Raw genomic sequence first — 22,758 nt, 5'->3', positions numbered from 1 at the left:
ACAACACTGAAGTCCAGCAAAGCCAGAAGGGCGGAGCTGGAATATATAGGCAGATGGTCACGTGACCGCAAAACACAAGATAGAAACAAAAACAAACAGGAGAGTTCTAACAAGTATACAGTGCAAAATGTGAAAAGTCACATGATAATTATAGGCATGTGGCTATATATCATCGATTTACATAGATTATATTATCCCACATAACCATAGCAGTATAACCATTGCATTATATTACCTTAATCTTTTAGGGTCCAGACAAGCCACACAGTGCACCTCCCCCGACGCGCGTTTTGGCGTAAGCCTTTCTCAAGGGGCGTAAGCCTTATCTTTCTGCTTGACAATACACTGCACTGCTAGTTCAGGAACTCTACCTGACTTGTGCTTAGCTTCACTCCTGACTTGAATCCTTTTCACTTGCAGTGGTGCTTCTGTGAGATACAGAACACACACACCACCTTTCTCTTGGCTCCAGCCAGACAGTAAACAACTTCCTGACAATCCCCCCTGGGGCTCTGCTAAAACACTCCCTGTCTCCTGTGACTGGGTTAACCCCTCTAGTAGCTGGATGCTTCTGGAACACAACACTTCCTGTCTCTTGTGCTTGTGTTACTTCTAATAGTTGCCAAATGCTTTTAAAGCAACAGCACTACTTCTGCATGTCACACTCTGCAACAGCACTGTTTGTGACTGTCACACTGCAACAGCACTACTTCTGCATGTCACACTGAATGTGAATGTAGAAGAAAACAAAGAGCCTGTAAGCAAAATGGTGCAAAAATTTTAATGAAGCCCAATTGCAAAAGTGATCGTTAGCCCTAAATACATGCATTTAAGTAAAAAATATATATAATAAAAATAGACCCCAAAGGTGAATAAAGCATTGAATAACAAGATGACTTGACTGTTTTAGCAATTCTTGTATTTCCCATTACATAACGATTGTAGAGCAGCTTCTCTTAGTACTCTGCAGATTTGGTATCCAACCAATGTGATGGCGGCGGCTCCAGTGGTGGCGACAGCTGGTCCTGTGCTGCGGCTAGTTGTATCAGGGCGACATCTAGCGGTGAATTTTCAGAATGACGGCGTGTGTACACCTTACGGTTGCCTTGGTTTTCAGTCACGCGAGATTTGGATCGGGAAGTGGCCTGCAGCGCCGCCGTGTGCAGGCCGTGACCGGGGCCGGCTGCTCAGCTCCATGTGAGGATCAGTCGCCACCATGAGTAGCCGGGTGTGTAAGAGCTGCGGCTGCACGGACATAGATGTGGACGCGGCCCGCGGAGATGCGGTGTGTACGGGCTGCGGTTCGGTGCTGGAGGACAACATCATTGTGTCCGAGGTGCAATTCGTGGAGACCGGAGGCGGCGGGTCCTCGGCGGTGGGACAGTTCGTGTCCTCAGAGGGTAAGAGACTGGGCATGTGCAGTGCCAGGAAGGGTGGGCACAGTGCTGCATGCAGTGCCAGGAGAGGTGGGCACAGTGCTGCGTGCAGTGCCAGGAGAGGTGGGCACAGTGCTGTGTGCAGTGCCAGGAAGGGTGGGCACAGTGCTGTGTGCAGCGCCAGGCGCAGTGGGGGGCACAGTGCTGTGTGCAGTGCCAGGAAAGGTGGGCACCATGCTGTGTGCAGCGCCAGGCGAAGTGGGGGGCACCGTGCTGTGTGCAGCGCCAGGAGAAGTGGGGCACCTTGCTGTGTGCAGTGCCAGGAGAAGTGGGGCACCGTGCTGTGCCTGGAGAGGTGGGGGGCACCGTGCCGTGTGCAGCGCCAGGCGCAGTGTGGGGCACCGTGCCGTGTGCAGCGCCAGGCGCAGTGGGGGGCACCGTGCCGTGTGCAGCACCAGGCGCAGTGGGGGGCACCGTGCCGTGTGCAGCGCCAGGCGCAGTGGGGGGCACCGTGCCGTGTGCAGCGCCAGGCGCAGTGGGGGGCACCGCGCCGTGTGCAGCGCCAGGCGCAGTGGGGGGCACCGCGCCGTGTGCAGCGCCAGGCGCAGTGGGGGGCACCGTGCCGTGTGCAGTGGCCGGAGCTGAGGAAGTCATTGAGCTGCTACATCTGTCATGTATATTGTGGTGCCAGTGGTTGTGTGCTGTGGGCAGTGGGGCACAGGGGTCTGTATACAGAAGGCAGCATGGCGCAGGGGCCTGTGGGCACAAAGGGCAGGAGCGGGGCGCAGGGGCCTGTGGCACAGAGGGCAGGGGCCTGTGGGCACAGAGGGCAGGAGCGGGGCGCAGGGGCCTGTGGGCACAGAGGGCAATAGGACATGGTGCAGTCTGGTACGGGCAGTCGTCCCTCTTTCTCCTGGCACCACTTTATACGAGCTGCTGGGTTATTTGCCTCCCTCCTGTGTGAATTCCTGTCATTTCTCTGAGGACGGCCTGTTGCAATGAGCGACTGCTCCAGTTTTTCACCTTTTTTCATGCACCTTGCAGATAGGGGGCGCAGCATACAATTGTTTTGTAAATCAATGTAATTAATATCTCTGACTTATCCTAGAATATTGTCCATGATGAGAATATGCAGAATGTACATGAAGTGTTGTCGGCTTCGCTGCTGATGCAGGAAACTGCTCGGTAGATCTGGAACGATCTGCGATTGGTTTTGTAACCTGGTGCGATGTCTGTGCTGGTGACTTGTGTGTTTCCTTTGTTGTACGCTGGTTACTATGTGGTTATAACACAATGATCCGCCTGTGTCTGTGCGGGGTATTAGGCTGATGTGGCTGATGCTGGTTGCCCCCCTTAGCCGTCAGCTGACCACTCTCTCTCCACTCCTCCATACATATGCCTTTTTTCCCAGAAGTAAGCTGATGTCAGACACCTCTGGTGGCTGTTAATCTATTGGGAAAAACAAAAGAATCGGACATATGGAAATTCAACATGTGTGATCCTTCTTTTCTCTGACATCTGTTAATATGGGTCATGCCCAACCTGATGTATAGGGGAGGTTTGGCTGATTTTCATCTCATGTGAATGGGCTCGTTCACCCTGCTGTATAAATCGGATGAGTGTACTGCGAGAAAACATTGCTTGTCACAGCATCCGGGTTCACACGCTATTCTCAGTGCGGTCCGGTGGCCATAGTGAGTAGTCACGTTACTGATCGTTGTGTGACGTCCATATTATAGATTACGGACGACCCTGTGGATTATTTTTTTATATATGTAATAAATGGGTAAAAGAGGGTAATTGCCGGGGAGTGCTTTTTACAATTAAAGGATTTTTGTATGTGTGTTTCTTTTTTTGACTACAGGGTTAGTAATGAGGGCGTCTGATAGACACCTCTCCATTACTAACCCCTGGACTTTATGTCAGCAGACGTTACACAGCTGACATCAACCCCAAAACCATTACCCCAATTTACACCGCACCGCGGCAGTCGGTAAGAGCCGAGGCTAAGCGCCAAAATTGGTGCATCTAATGGATACGCCATTTCTGGGGTGGCTGAGTGCTGGTGTTGTCAGTCTGGGTAGGGGCCAATAACCTTGGCGCCTTCCCAGCCTATTAATAACAGCTCACATCTGTCTGCTTAGCTTTTGCTGGTTATTAAAAATAGGGGGACCCCACATCATTGCGTTTTTGAGGGCCCAGAAAAAAATGACAGCTGTGAGCTGTTATTAATAGGCTAGGAAGCTCCATGGATATTGGCCCCTTCCCATAATAATAATCCCAGCTCACAGCTGTCTGCTTTCCCTTAGCTGGTTATTTAAAAAGGGGGGACCCCATGCCATTTTTTGAAATTAAGTATTTACTTAGTAGGTTAAATAAGGCTAAACACCCTTTAGTGCCACATGAAAGGTGCTAAAACTGTGCTAGTTTATTATACATAGGGGGCTTGTATCATTAAATATCTACAGGACATCTATCCTATTTATTCTATCTATCTCAGTTTGTAAACTAGCTTTAAATGACTGAGAATTACAGTATGTAAAAGCCGATGTTAAAAAAAGGTTTGCATACAGATTACATATGCATGTCATTCGGATGCTAGGTGAGAAAAATCACATTGTACTTTTATGACACTTGTCCTAATTTTCTGGAACAACGTCGGACCGATTTATTTTATACGTTTGTGTGAATCCAGTCTGAAAGGGATTGTTTGGGATTACATTTTGTTGTCCCATTGGGTTTCAGCTTTAGAAAATAACAAACACAAAGCTATTCTCACCCTTCCAGTACCAGTGCTCCCATGGTGACATCACACTTACCATGCACATGACCACTGCAGTCAGTCAGTTATTGGCTGCAGTGTTCACTTCTGATGTAATAGTGACGTTACTGCTACAATCTGTCCTGTCATCAAACACCGGGCATCGCTATATCCAGAGAGGGCCAGTATAGCGCTGTTATTTTCTATAGCTGCAGCACTATCAGACAAGAAAGTTTTGTTCCTGGACAACCTATTTAGAGGCAATGTGTCATCAGAAAACTATCTATTGTTTAGATCAGATTCTTATGCTAATTGTATTTTTTTTTTAGTAATTTTTTCATTTTTTAAATCAGAATCCAAGAAATTCTAAAATCTGGCAACAAGGGCTAATATTAGACTTCTACGTCCTACACATAAACATTAGCAGCAATAGACCAACCCAGACCCTATTTGTTTTTATAGAAATGTTATTTGAACATGCTCTAATCTGGGCAAAGGTCATCCTGCAGGGAGGGGGAGGAGGTGAGCTGTGATATCACCTATTGTGAATGGTGGATCCTGTATTATCTACTGAATATGGAGGTGTTATCAGTCATTGTACAGGAGGAGGAGGTGAGCTGTGACATCATCTATTGTGAATGGTGGATCCTGTGTTATCTGCTGAATATGAAGGTGATATCAGTCATTGTACAGGAGGAGGAGGTGAGCTGTGATATCACCTCTTGTGAATGGTGGATCCTGTGTTATCTGCTGTATATGAAGGTGATATCAGTCATTGTACAGGAGGAGGAGGTGAGCTGTGATATCACCTCTTGTGAATGGTAGATCCTGTGTTATCTGCTGTATATAGAGGTGTTATCAGTCATTGTACAGGAGGAGGTGAGCTGTGAAATCTATTGTTAATGATGGATCCAGTGCGATCATTCATTTGTAATTCTGTCTGTAAAGATAATGAGACAGCTGAAAAGTTATCTATATAGAACAGGAAGTGTGAATCTAGTACAGGTGCTTCTCACAAAATTAGAATATCATCAAAAAGTTCATTTATTTCAGTTCTTCAATACAAAAAGTGAAACTCATATATTATATAGTGTCATTACAGAGTGATCTATTTCAAGTGTTTATTTATGTTAATGTTAATGCTGATGATTATGGCTTACAGCCAATGAAAACACAAAAGTCTATCTCAATAAATTAGAATAATTAACAAAAAACACCGGCAAAGGCTTACTACACGTCTAAAAAGGTCCCTTAGTCTGTTTCAGTAGGCTCCACAATCATGGGGAAGACTGCTGACTTGACAGATGTCCAGAAGGCAGTCACTGACGCACTCCACAAGGAGCGTAAGCCACAACAGGTCATTGCTAAAGAAGCTGGCTGTTCACAGAGTGCTGTATCCAAGCATATTAATGGAAAGTTGAGTGGAAGGAAAAAGTGTGGTAGAAAACGGTGCACAAGCAACCGGGATAACCGCAGCCTTGAAAAGATTACGAAAAGGCCATTCAAACATTTGGGGGAGATTCACAAGGAGTAGACTGCTGCTGGAGTCATTGCTTCAAGAGCCACCACACACAGACGTATCCAGGACATGGGCTACAAGTGTCGCGTTCCTTGTGTCAAGCCACTCATGACCAATAGACAACGCCAGAAGCGTCTTACCTGGGCCAAGAAGAAAAAGGCCTAGACTGTTGCTCTGTGGTCCAAGGTGTTTTCAGATGAAAGTACATTTTGCATTTCTTTTAGAAATCAAGATCCCAGAGTCTGGAGGAAGAGTGGAGGGGCCACAATCCAAGCTGCTGGAGGTCTTGTGTGAAGTTTCCACAATCAGTGATGGTTTGGGGAGCCATGTCATCTGCTGGTGTAGGTCCACTGTGTTTTATCAAGACCAAAGTCAGCGCAGCCGTCTACCAGGAAAGACTGAAGCTTCATGCTTCTCTCTGCTGACAAGCTTTTTGGAGATGGGAATTTCATTCTCCAGCAGGACTTGGCACCTGTCCACACTGCCAAAAGTACCGATACCTGGTTTACACACAACAGTATCACTGTGCTTGATTGCCCAGCAAATTCGCCTGACCTTAACCCTATAGAGAATCTATGGGGTATTGTCAAGAGGAAGATGAGAGACACCAGACCCAACAATGCAGACAAGCTGAAGGCTGCTATCAAAGCAACCTGAGCTTCCATAAGGCTATGTGCCCATGATGCAGAAATGCTCCGGATTTTTCCTGAGCGTTTCTGCATCTCCCTGGCAGAAAAAACACATGCGGATTTTACATGCGGATTGTACATGCGTTTTCCTGCCAGGGACATGCGGATGTGAAGCGTTCTTCACTTGCATTTCCGCATGCGGGTTGACAAGCGCTTTCCAAGCGATTTTAACATCACTTTGAAAGTGCTTGTCAACTTGGTCACACTGTATAAATCCATGCAAAAGGCATGGATTTATATAGTGTGACCCCCAAAGAATGGTTAAAAATAAAAAAATAAATATATACTTACTTTCCGATGGCCCCCGGAGTCTTGCTTCACTCCGTCCTGGCTGCTGGCAGATTGCGGTACACTGAGGACCTGCCCACGTCAGCATCGCGTGACCCGTCACATGACTATGACGTCAGCGCAGGTCCTTCAGTGCATCGCGATCTGCCGGCATGGGAGGACTAGCGCAGTGGGGGCCGTCAGAAGGTAAATATAACATATATTTTTTATTTTATCCTTTTTTTTTTTTTTTTTTTTTTTTTACAGGTTCTATGGTACCCGGGTCCGGAGGAGAGTCTCCGGTCCTCCACACCTGGGTACCATCTGCACATTAGAACGCATGGAATGCACATCTACATATACAGTGATGCATAATCCATGCGTTCCAATGCAAGTCAATGGCGGCGAAAACGCCGCGCTTCCGCAAAATAATTGGTAATGCTGCGTTTTTTCCGCAATGATAATCCGCAGCAGAAATTTCCGCAGCATGTGCATAGCACATGTGGATTATCATTGGGGAACATGGCAGGCCTTCTACCATGTGTTTTTTAAGCATTTCTGCAGCGGAATTGCCGCTGCGGAAACGCTTAAAAAATGCATTGTGGGCACACAGCCTTACACCTCATCAGTGCCACAGGTTGATCGCCTCCATGCCACGCCGCATTGATGCAGTAATTGATGCAAAAGGAGCCTGACCAAGTATTGAGGGCATTTCCTGAACATACATTTCAGTAGGACAACATTTCAGATTTTAAAACATTTTTCAAGCGGTTGTTATAAAGTATTCTAATTTACTGAGATAATGACTTTTGTGTTTTCATTGGCTGTAAGCCATAATCATCAACATTAACAGAAATAAACACTTGAAATAGATCACTCTGTGTGTAATGACTCTATATAATATAGGAGTTTCACTTTTTGTATTGAAGAACTGAAATAAATTAACTTTTTGATGATATTCTAATTTTGTGTGAAGCACTGTATTAGTCGTAGTAGCTAGTGTGAAAATTGCAAGACTTTCGTTGTGTGTTGGGTACCGGTGAATATGATGAAGCCTTATGGATATAGAGATTTCCTGCCTTATTTGCTGAACATGTAGACATAGTGAGATGTGAACACGGGTTTACCTGGGCTGAGTTGTCACATCAATGATACACTGAGCCGATCAGTGCTGTTCATACAATCTCTCACTTTCTATATAGTTTGCTTATTGTCTGCTGCTTATCTCTATTTGCATAAAAAGTTGGCGGTGATGATGATGTTACGACCCTAACACCTTTAGAGGAGTCCAGGATCAGCTGGTATCGCACATTCGTCTAAGCAGGTGTGTATTTTTGCTGTGTCAAAAACGCAGCTTCTGACAGTTCCAGCAAAGTTTCCTTTGCAGATACGCTGAGCTTGTGCAGATTTTCCCCCATAGACATGGGTTAGATGCGGAAAATCCGCAGATTAAAAAAAAGCGCTTAATCCGCACATGACTGTACCAATAAAATTTTGCTAAAGCCAAATAACAGAAAGTATAAAAAACAAAGCAGCTTTATTCAAAGTATGACAGCAAAAATAAAGGAAAACCAGAGCATCAAAAACGCAATAAAAATAAAACAATTAGCCTCATTTACCTAATAGGTGCAATATCAAAAACTCACCAAATACTCATCTTTGGAACATAGCCTAATGTATATGGGTCCTCCGATGTCAGGGGAAAGGAAGATGGGGCTGCTGGAATTCAACATGTCCCATCCTTGTGTTCTCGGGGAGATAAGCTGATGTAACATCGAGATTTTTCATTTTACAGCAAGCCTTTTTTTTTTTTTTTCTGCATCACTTTTTTTATGCGTATTTCTGATTTGATCTGCTACAAACTTGGCATTAAACTCAAAAAGCTGAAAAAAACGTAGGGGAAAAAAAAGCTTCAAAAGCTGCATCGGAACTGCAAACTGCAGCAAAAATCCAATTGGATTTGTGACTTAGCTTTCTCTTAAAATCAGATTTTTTTCATCTCTATGTGAAGCCATTGAAATAATGTAAACTCTGTACTTTTCCCTAATAGAGGAGGTTACAAACCTTGTAAACGAGAACCTGGTTGAGAATAATCCAATATCTATTTCGATATGATTGACATTTGGATCCATGCTAGGTTCCGTACCGCCACATAGTGCGGGACATGAATAGAAAGCATTATCGTCCCGCTCCTGATCCTACGTCTTATTTCTTTCTCTGGAGCCTGCGTGGCGTGTGACACATAAGAGGGAGAATTGATTTTATATTTTCTAATTAGATTTGCTCTTAGCAACTTGACATAAGCAGAAAATCAACAAATGTCAGAAAAAATGGATCTTTGTGAGCGTACGATCTGGCGAGTGACATTGTTATGCAAAGCAAATATCCGCTCCTGAGCTTTTTCCCGTCATTGGAGTTTGAAGACCTCTTTATATCTGCACCTTGATCAGACCCATTACAGCTGGACGGGAAATCAATCCCGTACCCTGGCTGCCAGCCATGCTGCCATTACTATACTGGCAATATTGAACCAGTGTACTTCTTAGAGTTAAGCAGTAAAGTAGCACTGTCCTCGGCTTGTTAGCTGGTAGGGGGCTGCTGATATAGAAGTTTTTACAAGTGCACAGACCTGTATACAGTCACTATAAGGCTGCGTGGCCACTATGCGTTTTTCAAGCGTTTTTGCCGTGGAATTTCCACAGCGAAAATGCTTAAAAAACGCTTGGTAATACGTGCCCCATGGTCCCCAATGATAATCCGCATGTGCTGTGCACATGCTGCAGAATTTTCTGCTGCGGATTATCATTGCGGAAAAATACGCAGCATGTCCATTAATTTTGTGGACACGCAGCGTAATCGCCACCATTGACTTGCATTGAATCGCATAATACCGCATGAACACATACAGATATTAAGCGATTAAATGTGCGGATGATACCCTGGTCTGGACAAGAGGAGACTCTCCTCCAGACCCGGGTACCATAGAATCTGTTAAAAAAAAGAATTTAAAATAAAAAATAAAGATTATACTTACCGTCTGATGGCCCCCGGTGTTTTCTCCGCTATGTCCGGTTTCTTGTACAGCTCGCGATGGTCTAAAAGGACCTCGGCGGTCGCGTGACCTGTCGCATGACTAAATGACGTCATGAAAGGTCCTTTCACACCACTGTGAGCCATACAAGAGACCGGACGCAGCGGAGAAAAGACCGGGGGCCTTTGGAAGGTAAGTAAAATCATTATTTTTTATTTTTTACCATTTTTATTCTTTTTTTAACTATTAACTTGGTCACACTATATAAATCCATGCCGGTTGCATGGATTTATATAGTGTGACCAAGTTGTCAAGCACTTTTCCAAGTAATGCTAAAATCGCCCCATAGACTGTCTGTTAAAACCACGGATAACACTCTTACGCGAATATTGGATGTCTGAATGGGGCCTAATGCAGAGGGCTCGGGGACCTCTATATAGACTGAAGAATTTGTCTGCTTTTTACTAACACTTTTTTTTGTGTGCTGAAAGTGTGAGCTGGAAAAATAAATGCATGTACAAAGCTCAAGAAAGACATACACCTTAGATCATACATGTCAAACTCTGGCGCGTGGGCCAAATCTGGCCCCCAGGGTGATTATATTTGGCCTGCAACACCAGAACCTCCACCCCTAAGTGGGGCCCATTATACTGTATGGAGGACTATGTGGGGCCCATTATACTGTATGGAGGACTATGTGGGGCCCATTATACTGTATGGAGGACTATGTGGGGCCCATTATACTGTGTGGAGGACTATGTGGGGCCCATTATACTGTGTGGAGGACTATGTGGGGCCCATTATACTGTGTGGAGGACTATATGGGGCCCATTATACTGTGTGGAGGACTATGTGGGGCCCATTATACTGTATACTGGTTGGCCCATGACTTTGTCCAAGTTTTTCATTTTGGCACTGTGTGTGTTTGAGTTTGACATCCCTGCCTTAGATAAATCAGCTGATAATCCAATGTGCAATGGGGTCTGCCAGTATCTAATTCCAAATTGCCTTATTAGTCATTGCCCAGAAGCGTCTCATCATACAGTACCAGTTACAATAAACGTGCATGCTCAGCCGATCCGTGCAGATGTGTGTATGTGGCAGTTGGAACAGATATGTATCCTCTGTCTTGAAATGCAAGTTGCATAGCTGCCCACGCACACAATACAAGATGTGCTGCAGTTTCTTCTTTGTACAGTAGATGGCAGTATTTATAAGATTCAAGTTTTCAGTGTGTGTGTGTGTGTTTGTGTGTATATACACGCAACTGCAATTAAACAATTATTAAAATATTTATACTAAAATTGTTATTTTATAGTACATATATATAATACAGTTTACACTCAAAATTTATCATGCAGTTTGTGTTCACTACACAGCCTTATCTCTCTCAATCTTTTCTAGGTATTGGAAAATCTTCCACACTTGTCGGGGGATTTCACACAAATTTGGGAAAGGAATCTCGGACCCAAACACTACAGAATGGTACGTAGATGACATGACGTTTGTTCTATACGATAGAAGCGAGCACTACATAAAATCATAGGCCTACGTCCATGTTTCTTCTCTCGTAATTCTTAATTTTCCAAAAATGTAAACGGAATTTAGAAAAGGAATTTATTCTGCAAAGTTTCTTAATGGATAGTGTCTCCTGAGCTTGGCTCACTTCTTTATTTTTGGTAATAAAAGTTATTTTCTCACAATAAAATCTGCCATGTCGCCAACACATTTCTTTTCCTGATGATGGAGGAGTAACTGGTGGGACCACCCGAATTCTCAGAGTTATGGGGGTCACAGTATTAAGTGTTTTATTTATAATTTTTACCTTCACAGCGACGCTCATAGCCTCCATCAGTACAGGGAACTGCAAAGACGGCCCCATGTTACCTGAATGGTCTTAGTTCTTCGGATCAGAGGGTCCCGGTGCTGGACTTTAAAGACCATCGGTGATAATGTTACCACATATCTAATAACAAAGCAATATGCAATGACATTAACCCCTTAGTGACCGAGCCAATTTTTTTAAAATCTGACCAGTGTCCCTTTATGTAGTAATAACTCTGGAAATGCTTCAACATATCCCATTGATTTTTTAAGATTGTTTTTTTCGTGACGCATTATACTTTATGATGATGGTAAATTTAGCTAGATATGTTTTGCGTTTGTTTATACAAAGATCAGAAATTTTAGAAATATTAAATTTTTTTTTTGCAATTTTCAAACTTTGATTATTCCTTTAACCCCTTAACGCCCGCGTAACACATTTTTACAGCGTCAGTTAAGGGTACTTATGCCTCAGCGCCACTCTTTCACAACGCTGAGGGATAAGTGAATAGCGGCGCCTGGCGGCGGCGCTGATTCCCGCGGGTGTCAGCTGTCTGTGCCAGGTGACACACTGCAGTATCGGCCCTGGCCGGTTTCGATGCCGGTTACCATGGTACCCTGAGATCATGTGATGATCCCAGGGTACGGTGGCCTGTGAGATCCAGCAATAAGATGGATCTCACAGGCACAGTGAGTCAGTGACTCACTGACAGGTCTCATGCACTGCAGTACAGGAGTACTGCCGTGTATGAGACCAGCGATCAAAGTGAAAATTACACGTGTCCCACAGTGGGACTTTGTGAAAAAGTAAAAAAAAAAGTGTAATAAAATCTGTAAAAAAAAAACATAAAACAAGCTCACACAAATTGCTAAAACCCGTTTCACCGCTCAAAATGCAGTGTTTGGGATAAAACAAAAATAAACGAAAAAACATACACATAATTGGTATCGCCGCATCCAGAACGACCCGCTCTACAAGGCTATGTTTACACCTATTTTTTCTGTTGCAAATCTTCTGCAAATCTGCTTCTAACTTTTCTCTGGCAGGAGAAGAGCTGCGTTAAAAATGCAGGTTTTGTTGCGTTTTTTACTGCATATTTGCTGCGTTTTTTTGACCACCCATTACTTCCTATGGGTGAAAAAACGCAGCAAATACGGTGCGTTTTCTGCTGCAAAAACGCTGAAAGAAGTGACGTGCTCTATTTTCCAAACACGCAAGCAAGGCAGAAAATACGCAGCAAACAAATAGCAGCATGTGTGAACAGAGAATTCTGGTTTCTCATAGACTTTGCTGGTACTGCTAGACGCAGCTGAAAATTTGCATAAAAATCTGCTGCTAAATACGTAGCAAAACACAACATGTGTAAAACTGTCCAAGTATTTATTCCATTTGGCGAACGTCGTAAAAAACAAAACAAAAAAACATGCTATTTCATCATACTGAGTCACAAAAAAAGTGAATAAAAAGCGATCAAAACGTCGTATGTAAAAAAAATTATAGTAATAAAAACGCCAAACCGTCCCGTAAAAAACAAGATCTCAAGGTGCTGATGGGATTAGAGAGGGAGCCCCCACACTCTGTTAACCATCTAGATACTGTAGCCTCTGACAGCAGCATTTAAGGGGTTAAACAGCCATAGTCAGAACCAACACTGATGCAAGTTATCAGCTATAGTGCACAGCTGACAACTGCTGGATTGTCACCCATCGGGGGATGCTAGTCTCTTATATGGCAGGTCAGTAAAAAGATGTGTTGGTGGTCACTAGTGGATTCAGCCCACATTCACACGTTCAGTATTTGATAAGTATTTTACATCACTATCTGTAAGCCAAAACCAGGAGTGGAACAATCAGAGGAAAAGTATAATAGAAACAAGTCACCAATTCTGTATTCATCACCCACTCCTGATTTTGGCTTACAAATACTAATATAAAATACTGACCAAATACTGAATGTGTGAACGGGGCCGAAAAGATGGATATACTGAACAATCCAATTCAATTAGTGACACCGTTGTTTCACCTGGTGTGTATAATGATGAGGACCACAATAAATTTCCTTTTAAAGGGATTGTCTGGTCTCTCCATATTGATGACTATCCAAGCAGATCTACATTTGACTAATCCATCTACTGTCCAACCTGTTTTTCCAGTTTAAAGGGCATTTTAACCATGAGATTGGCGGGGGTCCGACATCAGACTCCCCCAGTAATCAGCAGAAAACACCTCCAGCAGCCAGATGTAACACAGAGAACATAGTCCCTTCTATCTAGGCAACTGTCTTTGTTATATGCTCTGAAGAAAATATTGTGTTTCTTACATTTTTTTTGTCCCCAAGGAAGGGCTTTTGGGTTGATTTTGATTGTATATTGTATTTCTGAAATTACTGTAATGTATGTAAAAAAATACATCTGGATATATCTCTGTGACTTACACAGTGTCAGAGCTGTTTACCGTTTTGACTCGTACTCAAATAACAATTCAATTATATTTTTAATTTATATATTTTTAAATGAAAAAAATATATATTTACCCTCAAATTTAACTATTTAAAAGAGTTGGTCACTACCTGGACAACTCCTTTTTAAAAGAAGTAGTGCTCCCCTCATGTAAACACTGCAGCCAGTCAGCAGCTGCTATTGAATTAAGGCCATGTTCACACCTTCAGTATTTGGTCAGTATTTTACATCTGTAAGCCAAAACCAGGAGAGGAACAATCAGAGGAAAAGCATAATAGAAACATGTCACCATTTCTGTATTTATCACCCACTCCTGGTTTTGGCTTTGAAATACTGATGTAAAATACTGACCGAATACTGAACGTGTGAATGTGGCTTAAGAGCGCAGCTTCTGAATTTCGGGGATCTGTCAAAGCTGAAACTGTGCTAGTGCAGGAGGTCAGTGCCTGCTATTTTTGGGACTACTTAGTGTATGAAAAATTTTGCAATGCAAGAGCTGAGCCTGATCTGTGCGGCACAAGGTGGCGGCTGTGTCGTGCGGCGCAAGGTGGCGGCTGTGTCGTGCAGCGCGGGTGGCGGCTGTGTCGCGCAGCGCAAGGTGGCGGCTGTGTCGTGCGGCGCGGGTGGCGGCTGTGTCGTGCGGCGCAAGGTGGCGGCTGTGTCGTGCGGCGCAAGGTGGCGGCTGTGTCGTGCAGCGCAAGGTGGCGGCTGTGTCGTGCAGCGCAAGGTGGCGGCTGTGTCGTGCAGCGCAAGGTGGCGGCTGTGTCGTGCAGCGCAAGGTGGCGGCTGTGTCGTGCAGCGCAAGGTGGCGGCTGTGTCGTGCAGCGCAAGGTGGCGGCTGTGTCGTGCAGCGCAAGGTGGCGGCTGTGTCGCGCAGCGCAAGGTGGCGGCTGTGTCGCGCTGCGCGGGTGGCGGCTGTGTCGTGCAGCGCAAGGTGGCGGCTGTGTCGCGCAGCGCGGGTGGCGGCTGTGTCGTGCAGCGCAAGGTGGCGGCTGTGTCGTGCAGCGCAAGGTGGCGGCTGTGTCGTGCGGCGCAAGGTGGCGGCTGTGTCGTGCGGCGCAAGGTGGCGGCTGTGTCGTGCAGCGCAAGGTGGCGGCTGTGTCGTGCAGCGCAAGGTGGCGGCTGTGTCGTGCAGCGCAAGGTGGCGGCTGTGTCGTGCAGCGCAAGGTGGCGGCTGTGTCGCGCAGCGCAAGGTGGCGGCTGTGTCGCGCAGCGCAAGGTGGCGGCTGTGTCGTGCAGCGCAAGGTGGCGGCTGTGTCGCGCAGCGCAAGGTGGCGGCTGTGTCGCGCAGCGCGGGTGGCGGCTGTGTCGTGCAGCGCAAGGTGGCGGCTGTGTCGCGCAGCGCGGGTGGCGGCTGTGTCGTGCGGCGCAGGTGGCGGCTGGTTGGGATTGTACCTCCCCTGAGGTGAAGCTCCGCTCAGGTTGCACTTTTTACCTCAGAGTCTTTCAGGCGGCGTTACGTACAGACGTGTTCTGTGGTAGAGATGTAAATTCTGTGGGATTTTTACCACAGAAATTACATAAATTCTCTCCCTTTTTGCTGCAAATGGTCAAAAGTAGGTGGGAATGTTTAGTTTTTGGTCACGATTTTTTTTTTAAAATCCTGTGAAATCTGTATTTCTAGTCAGACTCCAATTTTAGAAGATGTTTCTGACTAATATATTCTGTATCGCAGCCGGTATTTATACCTGAACCACCTGTGTGTGGGGGAAAAAATGGCAGTTTCTTCTGATTTTTGGCTCAGATTTGCCAATGTATTCCAGTCTCTTCCACTATAAATGGCTCAGGCGTGCCTTTCTGAGGTAAAGGAAGCCATTGCTTCCTCAGTCATTGCCACCCGCTATGTGAGCCGGAGCGGTGTCACTTCTCTGAGGTAACTGTGGAGAGTCCTCCATCTTGCTCCTGTCACACCTGCACTACAAAGGTCCAGAGCGGCTTTGTACAGAAAGACCCTTATTAACTCCCTAATGACACTGACCATTTTCGTTTTTGCTCTTTATTTTTTTCCTCATTTCTTTTTTTGTTTAGTGGGATAAGTTGTAACTTTTAATTTTTCAGCATCCACGGCCATTTTTGGGTGTGCTTTCTTCATACATCCAGCAGGGGGCTCTATGGTCTTACATCTATAATTTATTTTCTAGCCTCAGTGCAATGAATCCGTTTCCCCCCTGCGCTGTGGCCGCTGTGCAGCTGATTGTGTGAGTTCTGCTCTTCAGCTGAAGTTCTCGTGTACTCGCCATATTTACCCTCTCATCATGGTTTGCTGTGAGGCGGACCGGGCTGCAGCGTGTCGTCATCTGCCAGTAACTGCCCGCTCAGCAGAATGCTCCTTCCAGCCGCTTGTAAGTGAATAGTTGCCCTTGTATACCGCTAATCGGGCATGACATGATGGGAAGGAGACAGGAGCAGGGCTGTATTACACAGCGAGATGTTATACTGACAGCCTGTTACCACATAATAAGCACCTCTCCTTGGATTACAGTAATAGGCCTGTGTTACAATCCATATTCTGGATGTCCAGGTCTATGGTGCCGTCATTGTGGATCAGAAGAGGCCATGAAATGCAGCTTAGTTCAGCAGGCTGCTATCTCTTCTGACCCCCGCCCCATACATCAATGCACATCTCTTATTTTCCCTGAAAACTAAAAATCTATTGAAATTCGAACTGCCGCGCCCTGCGTCTGCCTGCCCCCGGGCCCTGCGTCTGCCTGCCCCCGGGCCCTGCGTCTGCCTGCCCCCGGGCCCTGCGTCTGCCTGCCCCCGGGCCCTGCGTCTGCCTGCCCCCGGGCCCTGCGTCTGCCTGCCCCCGGGCCCTGCGTCTGCCTGCCCCCGGGCCCTGCGTCTGCCTGCCCCCGGGCCCTGCGTCTGCCTGCCCCCGGGCCCTGCGTCTGCCTGCCCCCGGGCCCTGCGTCTGCCTGCCCCCGGGCCCTGCGTCTGCCTGCCCCCGGGCCCTGCGTCTGCCTGCCCCCGGGCCCTGCGTCTGCCTGCCCCCGGGCCCTGCGTCTGCCTGCCCCCGGGCCCTGCGTCTGCCTGCCCCCGGGCCCTGCGTCAGCCTGCCCCCGGGCCCTGCGTCAGCCTGCCCCCGGGCCCTGCGTCAGCCTGCCCCCGGGCCCTGCGTCTGCCTGCCCCCGGGCCCTGCGTCTGCAAGCATGCCCCGAGAGCAAGCTGTCAATCAAAGTGCACGGGGGCGTGTTTACAGTGTCTTCCCACAATGTAAGTGCTGACTGTAGCCGCTCTGGCCATGCCTTTATGACTGAAAGCTGACAGCTTCTGGGAGGAATAAAGTTAATTTTCTCCCTGTAGCCACACACTCAGTATGGCAGCTGGACAGCATTGTAACGCTAATTTCCTGCAGATTAATAGCATTTAGGGACATATCACTTTTAAGGTCCATGAAACGGCTGATATTTAATCTGCTCGTTTGCCGATCTATATCGGCTTGTGTAACCACGCTAGCAGTCAACCGATGGATGAGCAAAACTCTTGTTCAACGGGTGATTGCATCGTTCATGCCGACATTACAATCATCCTTATCGGCAGATATCGTATTGTGTGCTGCCGATTATGATATGAAAGATCGTATCCAGACTTGATTGACTTAGGTCTTCTTTTCAACCTACTTAACTATGTATTGACTATCATTCTGGTCATACTGGTAAATGACCCCCAATCTGCCATCGTTTAACGCCTGCTGCCATCAAACGTAAATAGGTCTTTAGGGAATGCGTGTAAGTGACGTTTCCTCTGCACACTTCCCACAATAAGATCCACTGAAGATTTCATTGTGAAAATGGACATTTCACTGTTTGCATTGCAAATTTTAATCCAGAACGCCGGATAATTTACACTGTAGATATTCTCCGCAGTCAGTGCATAAGATTTCTTAAAAGCTTCTCCACAGAGCTGTGACTGTAAAAGAAGGATGGAGCAATCCAGCGGTTATGGCTCCGTTTGCTCCGTACCCTTAGGGTCCAGACACATGGCGGTTTTCATGATCCGAATGGATGGATATGACATTAAACACACAACTGTAATAAGAGTAGCTAACATAAAAGCACAGATGCTCCAAGAAGTTACAGACACCTTTCTTCCATTGTTAATCCAGACATCCCTGCAGACTGTACTTCACCATATCCAGCCCTCTGATGACTTTTGCAGGCCATGTGCAGTCAGAGGAGTGCCCAGTAGGTGGCATCTACACAAATAACTTAAGAGCAGAAGGAATTTCTTTTGTCCTCTGCTGGATTTCTTTGTATTTTGCAGGGTCCAGATCTTACAGGAGGAATGTTGAGTCAGATCCAGTTGTTGTGGCTTATAAATAGATGCTTTTCAAATTAGATTCTTTTCTTCTCGGAGCTGAGCGGTCGCCCTGGTATGCGGGGCACAAATAGCTTTCACTGGTAATCTTACCACAGATTATTCTCATTTTCTTTCCAATTTAAGATGCATGCACATGTTGCGGATTAACACCCCTCCCCTTTATAAATGGAATTTTATTAGACTTTGTGCTGCGATTGTTCTTTGCAAGACATTATATGAACTGCTCTGGAAAATTGCGTACAATTGCACAAGTTAAAGCTCATTGCAAAATCACAAATTGCTTTTTTTTTTTTTTTTTGTGAAACCATGGCAAAATCCCTGCATTTTGTGTCAAGCTTTGTTGCAGATATCTAATCCAGAGCGCTGCTGCTGTGATGCACATCGGCTGCAAAATCGTAGGACATTGCTAACAATTGGCAGCAATGTATCCCCTTTCACTTCCAAGGAAGTAAATAAAAATAGGAGGTCAAAACGTTGCCATAGTTTTGTAGAGCAAAAATATTTGCAGGTCCTGCGGCTACGTCGATCTTCCTCCTATCTTCTGGTGTCTCCAGCGCCTCTTCTGAGTTGTAAATCCCGCATGATATTGGACGCATGTTGTGCTTTGGTGATGACGTTTTGCCGAGCTTACAAATCAGAACAGGAGGCAGGGATGCCAACATATAAGAGGAGGGCACTAGGTTCTGGTCCAGCAACCATAGGCTGCCCGCATAGCCACCAGCCAGGGTCCTGCAAGTCTTTTTGCTCAACTCTACTATCTATTTAACTTCAAGAAGCTTTGTAAAATGGCCACGTTGTGACCTATTTTTTTTTTCTTGCTTCATGACCTTGGAAGAGGAAGTGGATGCATCGCTGCCAAATGTTAGTAGCGCCTAAAGTTATTTGTATCTTTTATGTATAAATATTTTCCACGGTTTGTCACTGTGGATCTGTTTGCAGCTAAGCAGACCTGTTTTAATATGTAAACATCTTCTAGTGTTATGGACTACGAACTATATTTAGAGTAATAGCGTGTTACATTGTAGGAGCCCTATACAAATAGATGTTTAGGATCCCCACCTGGAGGCCGCTGAGCACCTCACCCTGCATGGGAGCCACCTGAGAACCCGCCGCTCAGCAGGTCCCTGCTTTTGGGAGCCCCGCCGCTCAGCAGGTCCCTGCTTTTGGGAGCCCCGCCGCTCAGCAGGTCCCTGCTTTTGGGAGCCCCGCCGCTCAGCAGGCCCCTGCTTTTGGGAGCCCCGCCGCTCAGCAGGTCCCTGCTTTTGGGAGCCCGCCGCTCAGCAGGTCCCTGCTTTTGGGAGCCCCGCCGCTCAGCAGGTCCCTGCTTTTGGGAGCCCCGCCGCTCAGCAGGTCCCTGCTTTTGGGAGCCCCGCCGCTCAGCAGGCCCCTGCTTTTGGGAGCCCCGCCGCTCAGCAGGCCCCTGCTTTTGGGAGCCCCGCCGCTCAGCAGGCCCCTGCTTTTGGGAGACCCCACTCCTAGGAGGCCACTTTCAGCTGCCCCATGCTTTTTGGAACCACCCTGCTCAGCTGCCCACACTTTTAGGCCCCTTTCAACTGCCCCTGCTTTTTGGAGCCCCCAATCTTGAGAATCTCATTCTGATCAGTAACATATGGGTGCTTCCGTAAATGACACTGCATGTGAAAAGCCAGCACTGTTACAGACCAGGCCTATATGGGGGGTATGGGGGGGAACACATGAAGTCCCCAAGGTCCTGTGTCATAAACCATCTGCCCTCCATGTGCTGCAGTATGGTGTCTGTGTGCTGCCCTTCACATCTGGGAGAATAGATTGTTAGATTTTGGGGTTCCCTTTGGGCCTGTAACAGGATACGGGTGCCATATTGTAGATCTGTACAGCCAAGTGTTTGACTCCTTTAGAGATGCTTATCTTCTGTGACATGGGACTGATTGCCTGTTTTCAGAGGATTAAAGACTCATTGTCAGCACTCTCATCCACTGCCCGAGGGAATGACTACCTTCACCGACTGATAGTTACGGTGTCACAAGGTGGACAGTGACTTAACATCTGTCATGTCAAAGAGCTTGTAGCAACCTGACCCCCTGGTATTGTTTACCATGGTAATACGAGGACGGCTTATAAACTTGTGGTAAGTGGGGGTCCCGGGTCCCCTTGAACATTGTACAGCTTAGGAGTGCACACAGTATGGATTCAACAGAATAATTAATGCCAGATATGAAAAAACTGCAGTGAAAATGTACTCTTTTTGAGCGTTTTTGGTGATTTTATAGGAGTCTATAGGAACAATGTCAGAAAAAATCTCCATACCCAGATCATGCTGCAGTAAAAAAAAATAAAAAGCTTACTTGCTTCTCAGTTTGCTACAGACTTTAACATCTGAATGCAGTATTTTGGAGGGTGGAAAATGCAACAAAAATGCTGCACGTGAGCCCAGCGTAAATCATCACAATTAATTTCATTTTCAAAAATGATAGATAACACAACAGATTAAATGAGGTCGCTGACTTTGATGGAGGAGGATGCTTTGATAGAATAACCAAACCCCTTAAAGGTTGTCTCCTAGGTGTTACTAATCGTATAGTCATAATGTCTAGAAACGCTTTAACCTTTGACTCATGTCCTCGGGGCAGGACTTCCAGGCAGCATTGCTGATCACATCCAGCCTGGCGTATAATGATGTGTGCGACCCTTCTGCTACTGACCTCCTAATGCCGTGCACACAATCATCCGGGGTCGTGCGTCCCCTCTGTAAAATGGGTTTGTTGCAAAATGAATAGATTATCCTTGTCCATTCATGACTATAAGACCTGGTGTACTTCTGATCTATTGCTTTTGCTTTCTTTCATCATCTACTTTCAACAAAATATGGCTAAAAGCTTCCTAGGAAATGTATATGTGGCCAGTTCATGCGCTTCACATTCTTTTCTTTTTTTTATTACATATACCGTAACTACCATTAAAATACAGATCTGGCTGATTGGCATTCTGACAGCGGTCCTATAATCCATAGTCTAAGGGTCCGCATACACATTAGACAAGACTGCTCAACCTTTGCTTTTGGCAGAACTGGTCAACCATCTAGGTTGTTTGTGACTTTTTCCTAACAGATCTGGGCGCCTCCTGACTTTTCCCCAAAAAAGTGGAGAGAAGGATCGAGAAGATGGGATTTCAGGGCCCTACTCTTTTTGTTTTCAGCAGAGAAAAGCCGCTCAAAGAGGAATCTGGCAGCTGCTTTCTACTTTTCCTTTTTGAAAACACCTAAATTATCAGCCAAGCTGAGCGCCCAAAAAGTGTATGGGGGTCTCAGGATCGATAACTGTCAAATGAACATTCAGCCAACGGCTATCTCATTAATATGGCCAGCTTAAAGGGGTATTTCCATCTTCAAGATCCTATCCCAATATTTAGTAGGTGGAATAATAATAATAATATTAGCAAATACCTCCAATTAGAAATGAAGTATAGTTCTTCTGATTTGCTATGTTGCTTACCTCATGAGCAGGGCATTGCAGTAGATTAGGTATCCATGGTTACAACCACTCGTATAATGACAGTTAGTTGTTAGTAGTCGTAATCATGGATACTAAGCTACTGCAATGCCCTGCACATTAGGTAAGCGACATAGTGAATCAGAAAAACTATTCTTCATTTCTAATTGGAGATATTTGAAGTGCAGACAGGCGGTAAGCGTCCGTCATCCGTCCTGTGCCTCACCTTCCCTTGCGGACTATAGGAGTGACGGACATAGCTGAGATCAGCACTTGGCTGTTAGCCCCTTAGACGGTGGCGCAAGGTGTGCATTTTTGTTCTTGAGATTTGTGGGGGGTACAGTAAATACAGATACAGTAGTGAACACCCCTCTTGGGTTTTCTACTTCTGATGTGGTATAGTATCACTTTAACAATTCTAAGTATTAATGTAAAATAATTGATATTGCATTGAATGCTGTATGTAGGTTTACGTGAATATTACGCCGGACGATCACGTTCTTGAACTGTAACTTTATTATAGATAATCCGCTTCAGTGCTTCTGCCGCATTCACGGTAGTAAAACTTTACAAGCGGCTGCTACCTTGACAACGCTGCCATTTTTTTTTCTTTGTCCGTGCGAAACGAAGATGTGGGATCTGTGGAGGAACGTGTCTTTTTAGCATACGGGGAAAAATAGTCCCCCCAAAAAGCAACACTGTTTACTAATTATATTTGACTTAATTGCATCGCTCCCTGTACAACCTCCCTCCACATTGTAGAGCGGTCATGGGCGCCCATTCCACACTCAGACATTTGTGCGGCCCCACCGTACCTCAGTATACCTTCTATTTGGAAAATAACAAATATCATTGGGATATGGCCCATCGGATGTGGAATTAAAGAACTATTCGCTCCCAAAAATATTTCTTCTAATGAATAAAACTTCCGTCATATGCCACACCCAGTTCTTATAGAGCCACAGGACGCCCCATGTCCTGCCATACAACATCCTGCACCTCTGAAATGTCAGGCCTGTTTTGGTGTAATAAACTGTAAAGACCG

The 22,758-nt window shown here is 45.9% G+C and overlaps 1 protein-coding gene across 1 annotated transcript in view; it reads left to right on the top strand.

Annotated features, from left to right (window-relative positions):
* The first annotated feature begins 1,095 nt into the window (after positions 1–1,095).
* The window catches only part of BRF1 (BRF1 general transcription factor IIIB subunit), a 250,484-nt gene continuing 228,821 nt past the window's right edge, over positions 1,096–22,758 (top strand). Inside the window, exons 1-2 of the mRNA XM_073638665.1 lie at positions 1,096–1,400; positions 11,048–11,128. Of these exons, the coding sequence (XP_073494766.1) occupies positions 1,217–1,400; positions 11,048–11,128 (265 nt within the window). The 5' untranslated portion in view covers positions 1,096–1,216. The remainder of the gene's footprint in view (positions 1,401–11,047; positions 11,129–22,758) is intronic.

Source organism: Phyllobates terribilis, unplaced genomic scaffold (genome assembly GCF_046119375.1).
Source record: "Phyllobates terribilis strain yellow unplaced genomic scaffold, ASM4611937v1 Scaffold_7__3_contigs__length_470593459, whole genome shotgun sequence".
NCBI lineage: Eukaryota > Metazoa > Chordata > Amphibia > Anura > Dendrobatidae > Phyllobates > Phyllobates terribilis.
The sequence above is the reverse complement of the archived record's forward strand: the minus strand, read 5'-3'. Positions and strand labels throughout refer to the sequence as shown.